Source organism: Mobula hypostoma, chromosome 28 (assembly GCF_963921235.1).
Source record: "Mobula hypostoma chromosome 28, sMobHyp1.1, whole genome shotgun sequence".
NCBI classification, from domain to species: Eukaryota; Metazoa; Chordata; class Chondrichthyes; order Myliobatiformes; family Myliobatidae; genus Mobula; species Mobula hypostoma.
This window is the reverse complement of record NC_086124.1, coordinates 12,232,278-12,239,371: the sequence shown is the minus strand read 5'-3', so window position 1 is coordinate 12,239,371 and position 7,094 is coordinate 12,232,278. Positions and strand designations below refer to the sequence as shown.

At 46.6% G+C, this 7,094-nt stretch overlaps 1 protein-coding gene across 1 annotated transcript in view; it reads right to left on the bottom strand.

Annotated features, from left to right (window-relative positions):
- Positions 1-642: 642 nt before the first annotated feature.
- The window catches only part of LOC134338880 (transmembrane protein 200A-like), a 29,961-nt gene continuing 23,509 nt past the window's right edge, over positions 643-7,094 (bottom strand). Inside the window, exon 2 of the mRNA XM_063035039.1 lies at positions 643-2,319. Within this exon, the coding sequence (XP_062891109.1) occupies positions 999-2,297 (1,299 nt within the window). The 5' untranslated portion in view covers positions 2,298-2,319 and the 3' untranslated portion in view covers positions 643-998. The remainder of the gene's footprint in view (positions 2,320-7,094) is intronic.

The window sequence follows — 7,094 nt, the reverse complement described above, 5'->3', positions numbered from 1 at the left end:
GAGAAAAGAAAAATTTGACATGCAGCATGAATAGAGGGGATTCTGACATCTGGCAGGTACACAAGGGATCGATTTTTGCACTGGATTGAATGTCAACTAGAACTGAGTTCATGCACAATTGGAGAGGCTGTAAAGGGACAACAAATGCTCTGGCCAAGGAGTGGATTATGTGTGCAGAGCCTTCAATATTAGCAGTGCAAATGTCCTTTCTTATCCATGATTTGACGTTAGGTAGGTATTGAGTGATATTTACAGAGGTGGGTTAACTCAGGTTAAGGAAAGATGCTTGAAACCATAATGATATTAAGGGGAAGCTCGGAGACAAAACATGACAACATGTCTGATAGGTAAACAGAACATGGGTACAAATACAGAAAAACTTTGCAACACACATCAAAGTTGCTGGTGAACACAGCAGGCCAGGCAGCATCTCTAGGATGAGGTACAGTTGACGTTTCAGGCCGAGACCCTTCGTCAGGGCATGGGAGAAAGGGAAGAGAGAGGAAAAACTTTTATACTTCCAAATTATTTGCCCAGGATGTCCACCGAGTCAGACTTAATAAGAGTTAGGCTTGTGCAAAAGACGAACACTGCGTGCAACAGCTCAAAATTAAATGAAAGATTTATTACAATAACCACACCAGGAGTAATATATATATTTTTTGCAAATCGTTCCCCATCTACTAATCATATTTTCAGTCCGCTGCATCAGTTTTGTTTTTAATCACCAGAAACTGCGTCTGGATAAATATTTTAAGGCTGGACGGTGGTGTAGTGGCATCTGCACCGGACTTCGAGGCCAATGGTCCTGAGTTCGAATCCGGCCAGCTCCCTTTGCACGTTTTCCATCCATGCTGGGTTCAGCATCGAGCTAGTGACTCGGGCTCGTTAAAAAAAAAGTCAAACGCTACAGAAACGGCAGAAATGCCGCCAAATATTTTAAACCATTTCACATTGTATTTAATATGCAGCCGCCATATTCTTTAATTCCTCTTCTTCTACAGGTTTTGCTCCTCACCTCCGAACTCCCGTTCAGTCTGCTCAAGTAACCTGTCCACGCAGTCGCCTTTGCTTTCCAGCTTCAGGTACTTTTTTATGTAGCTGCAATCCAAACGTGGCCAACTCCTGTGCTGCCTTTCTTTCCTCTGGCCGCCGAGCCTGTCCGCGTTCTTCCCGAGGTCGAACGACTTGGAGTGACCGCACAGCGTGTGCAGCTGCAAGTCCGAAGCGTACGCTTTTCTGGCGGCCCCCGGGGACAGCAGGCCTTCGATCGACCTGTTGGGAAAGGCGTCGTCCTGTAAGGGACGGTCCGCCCCCATTATGCTCAGAGCACCGTCAGCGCTGCGGATGCTCCCGGACCGAACGCATCCGTGGCTCTCCAGCTTGCTCAAATCTTCCGTGGACGCCGTGACCACCGGGTGCCCAGCTTCAATATCTTCCACCGCAGCTTTAATAACCGGCGTGTCAATAACGCAGTTGTTGAGTTTAATAACCGGTAATACTATTGAGGCGGAAACAACTGAAGAGTCGTCGTCGCAATTCAAAGGCACGTTAAGGTTTCCCTCACTGGAGTTGCAAGAGTCTGAGGCCACGCTACAGAGGGAGGTGGACGGAGAAGGTCTTTTATGATACAGCAGCTGGGCAGTCATGTTACACTTGGCAGCCTTGCGGCAGTCTGCCCACGTTTCTGCGCTCGGAGCGTGTTTGGGACAGGTGGCGCCGCCGCCCCCTTCAACGGCACAGCACGGCTCCGAGCACCCGAGACCGGCGTCCGCGCTGGCCGGAGCGGGATGGTGCCGACCCCCTTCCGGCTCGTTACCCTCTTCGCCGCCAGCCTGGCCAGCGGCGGGGTAAATGTTTCGCCGCGCCAGAAGTTTGGTCTCCCTGTCGCGGTTTTCGTGCAGCACCGTGTTGGCGCAGATGAACACGAATAACCCAATGCCCATGATCAGCGGGCCAATTAACTTAAGCTTTTGGTTCTTCTGCGCTGGTTGGGGCTGAAGCCTCACCCTTGCACGTTGAGTCTCATCGGCCGACTCGCTACCGTTCCTTCGTTGGTGACTCACCGACGCCTGGGCGTGGTGCTTATGGGGCCAATAGCCAACAACAGCTATAGCAATCCCCACCACGACTATCAACAGCCCGAAGACGATGAAAAGCCCCGCAGGAGATCGCATATTAAGTTTTCCTTTAACGCTTTTATCAACCTTCGCTCTTGATGCTTTACCACGCTGGTCTGTGCTGGACTGGCCAAAGTTCCCGTGACTCTTCGTAGCTGCAGTGTTCCCTGCGCTCATCGTTCTAATGGTTACAGTTTCACTGAAAATAAAACGGAACAAAATTTTAGAAAGGGAAACTGGTCAATACAAAGAGGCAATTGCATATATTCACAAATATTCTTCTTCCCTCGTTCTCATTCTCTCTTCTGCTATTAAAATGGCGGAAGAAAAATCAATCTTTTTCCTTTCCTGCTGTCCTTTATGTGTCGCCCTATCATGTGGAAGAAACAAGTAACAAAAGAAGCATAAAGCATCATCGATTCCGAAGAAAGCTAAACATGGCTTCACACATCACAGTTGCTGGTGAACACAGCAGGCCAGGCAGCATCTCTAGGAAGAGGTACAGTCGACGTTTCGGGCCGAGACCCTTCGTCAGGACTAACTGAAGGAAGAGCTAGTAAGAGATTTGAAAGTGGGAGGGGTAGGGGGAGATTTGAAATGATAGAGAAGACAGGAGGGGGAGGGATGGAGCCAAGAGCTGGACAGGTGATTGGCAAAGGGGATATGAGAGGATCATGGGACAGGAGGCCCAGGGAGAAAGACAAGGGGGGGTGGAACCCAGAGGATGGGCAAGGGGTATAGTCAGAGGGACAGAGGGAGAAAAAGGAGAGAGAGTGAGAAAAAGAATGTGTGTATATAAATAAATAACAGATGGGGTATGAGGGGGAGGTGGGGCATTAGCGGAAGTTAGAGAAGTCGATGTTCATGCCATCAGGTTGGAGGCTACCCAGACGGAATATAAGGTGTTGTTCCTCCAACCTGAGTGTGGCTTCATCTTTACAGTAGAGGAGGCCGTGGACAGACATGTCAGAATGGGAATGGGATGTGGAATTAAAATGTGTGGCCACTGGGCTTGTTAGGAAAGCTACTCAGTGGCCACTTTATTGGGTACACCTGTATACCTACTTGTTAATGCAAATATCTAATCAGCCAATCATGTGGCAGCAACTCAATGCATAAAGCATGCAGACACGGTCAAGAGGTTCAGTTCCATTTAGACCAAATGTCAGAATGGTGAAGAAAAGTGATCTAAGAAATTATGACTGTTGGCGCCAGATGGGGTGGTTTGAGTATCTCAGAAACTGCCGATCTCCTGGAATTTTCGTGCCCAACAGAATCTAGAGCAGAGGTTCCCAAACTGGAGTCCACAGACCCCTTGTTCAATGGTATTGGCCCATGGCATAAAAAAAAGATTGGGAACCCCTACTCTTGAGTTTACACAGAATGGTGTGAAAAAAAACCGAAAAAAAAATCCAGTGAGTGGCAGCTCTGTGGACAAAAACACCTTGTTAATGAGAGAGGTCAGAGGAGACTGGCCAGACAAGTTCAAACTGACAGGAAGGTGGCAGTAGCTCAAATAATCAGGTATTACAGCAATAGTGTGCAGAAGAGGATCTCTGACCTCACAACACATCGGACCTTGAAGTGGAAGACCATATTGGATTCTACTCCTGTTCTAATAAAGTGGTCACTGGGTGTAAAGTTTAGTGGAAAATTGGGGTGGGGGGAAATAACAACAAAATGACATTGGATATAAATATAGAATAAAGCAAGTTATAGGACCAGGTTCACAAATTAACCTGTAGTAAAGGAAAGGAACGTTGCATCCGGAGTTTCTCCGGGTTAGCGGACGATTTCCCTCCACGCCTCTCTGACGTAGTGGGAAACCGCGTATGAGGCAAGTCACAGCTGTGGTTTGCCATTGCCTTCAGTCGGATGCAGCCAAAGAGATCACCAGCACGGATGGAAAGCTTGCGGGGGAGCCGGCTGGATTCGAACTCGGGACCTTTCGTCCCGAAGTCCGGCACTGATGCCACTACGCCACCAGCTGGGTCTTAGTATTTTAGTAAATACCGAAAGCTGCCAAAACTCATTTCATTCAAACATCTTCCATTTATCTGGCAGCTTTAGTAAGTATTCCAAGATACTTTACTAAAACTTTATCGAGCTAATGTGCCACGCAGCCACAAAAGCGACATTGAATCGCAGTAGCACGGGAGTACAGACTGTAGGCCTACCGCTGCACAGCCCGTTGTTGTGGGATCAATGCTGATCCTGATGCTGCCTGCGTGGAGTTCGAACGGTCGGCCCCTGACCCTGGGGGTTCTCCCACATCAGCAGGTCAATGGGCCATCTCATAACCAACACAGCTTTACCTCAAGAATGAGCGCCAAGCCAACTGCCCGACTCTCTCTAAACCCACGAGCGTGTGGCTAGGCACAGATCGAGCACCATTCGTAAGGTGCTTGGAAGTAGCTACAGAGGAGATGTCAGGGATAAGTTGTTTTTTTTTACACAGAGAGCGGTGAATGTGTGGAATGGGCTGCCGGCAATGGTGGTGGAAGCAGATACGATAGGATCTTTTAAGAGACCCCTGGACAGGTACATGGAGCTTCGAAAAATACAGGGCTATGGGTAACCTTAGGTAATTTCTAAGGTAAGGATATGTTCAGCACGGCTTTGTGGGCCGAAGGGCCTGTATTGTGCTGTAGGTTTTCTATGTTTCTAGATCTTTCGATGACTCAGAATCAGGTTTAATATCACTGGCATAGGTGGGAGCAGAGAGAGCAGCGCACCGCGCGTGCACAGCCCTCTGATGAAAAATGGTATCGTATCTGTTAAATAGGGGCCATGGACAATTCTGATTTGATGGAGAGGGATGTGAAAGCACAGAGGAACATCTGGAAAAATTTCTGAAACGCTCGTTCGCTGCTGTCGTTACTGCGCGGTCGGGAATCTTTCGGAGGGAAGGCCTCAAAATCCCCGGCTTTGCCTGCTGTTGGTGACCGAGAAGGAGGTCGAATCGTTCGGGTAGTGATGGCGCTCAGTACTCAGTGTTGGAGAGCTGATCAGAGCTTGAAGTTTTCGGATGACTCAGAGCAGGACCGTGGTTGGGAATGGCAGGGAGAGTTTTTCTTCCTTCTCCCGTCTGCGTGAGATGTGGGACATTTGAGAGACTTTGAACTTTTACTGTGCTCATGGACTTCTTCATCAAGTTATGGTATTGTTGCACTGTTGTAACTATATGTTATAGTTATGTGGTTGTGTCAGTTTTTTTCAGTCTTGGTCTGTCCTGTGTTTTGTGATATCACACCGGAGGAAATATTGTATCATTTCTTAATGCATGCATTACTAACTGACAATAAAAGGGGACTGCGTGTCTTCATAATCTAACTAATAAAGGCCTTCGTAGCCACCCTATCAACCTGTGTAAAGCACTTTCAAGACAGCCACTTACATCCCTAATGAAACTTTAAAAATTTGTCAAACATGACTTACTTTCATAAAACTATGTTGACTGGGTTTAAACTATATTCTGCTTTCCTAAATCATTAGCTTTTACCCCTCAGATTACTGAATCTAGTGTTTTGCCATTCATAGTTAAAACTAACTAGCTTGCATTTCCTTACCTTCGTCTTTTTTTAAAGCATGTTTTTCAGTCCGATGTGTAATGGAAAATTTCAACCAATGGATCCACTATTTTTGCAGCCTCTTGCTTTAAAATCCTAGTGCACAGTCCACTGCCTTTAGCCCTATCCCTTCCCCCTCTCGCCGAGTTTCTCCAATATCTTATCCCTTTACCTGCAGAGTTTTAAAACCAAAAAGTCAGATACTTATGGTTCTACTCAATCACCATTTGTGTTACTTAGTTGGAAGAGAATTGCTGTGCAGAGATTAAAAAATAATAATAATTGGTGAACAGACTTCATAACAAAAGCACTGCCAGGAATAATCATTAATAATGACTACAATTAGTCATTATGAAGGAAAAAATGATTGCAGATGTATTTGAAAGCCCAACCTTGTGCCCAAGGAAAAGCTTGGAATAAAATTTTAAAACAACTATTAATAGGAGGTTTCTGGTCCTGCAAGGTAAGCAAAGTCTTGCTGGTTACCACTGATCCCTTTTCAGTGGCATTTCCAGCACTACTCTTCCATATTAAGTACTGCTAGGAAGCGGCCTGAAGGACACCAGGCTACAAAGGGTGAGAACTTCGATACCCAGAATGAAGAACAGCTCAGCAAGTTCCCGGATGGTGAGGGAACCTATGCAAGGAAACATCACGCAAACTGACCCTCTCAGCCACGTTATCCATGCCAACCGTGATCCCTATCCAAACTAATCCAAGCTGGCCACATTAGTCCTGCTTCTCTTTACCCCTTCCCTACCCACGTACTTGACCAAATGCCTTTTAAGCACTGAAATTGTATCTGCCTCGACTACTTCCTCTGGCAATTTGTCCCAGATAGTCAACACACAGGCGAAAAACAAATCTCTTTAACTTTTTCTCCTCTCACCTTAAACCTATGCCCTCTAGTCTAGGCTCTCCTCCACTGGGAAAAAACACTGACCGACAATCCTATCTAGACCACTCATAATGTTATACGCCTCAACAAGATTACCCCTCGGCCTCCAGTGAGCAGAAGCCCACCCAATCCAATTTCTTCCAACTACAGCTCTCCATTCCAGGAGAGTCTCTTCTGCACTGTCTTTATTGGGACCAATTCCTTCTGTAGTGTAGTGACCAGACCAGTGCACAATATTCTGCAAATGCCACCTAACCAACATTGGGTACAACTGCAATATGACACCCCAACTCTCATACTGAATGCCCGAGCCTTTGAAGACAAGCATATCAAATGCCTTCTTCCTTTACCCTACACACCTGTGCTCTCACTTTCAGGGATCTGTGGACTTGAACCCTGAAGTCTCTATGTATGTCAACTAGTCATAGTCATACTTTATTGATCCTGGGGGAAATTGTTTTTTGTTACAGTTGCACCATAAATAATAAATAGTAATAGTAATACTAC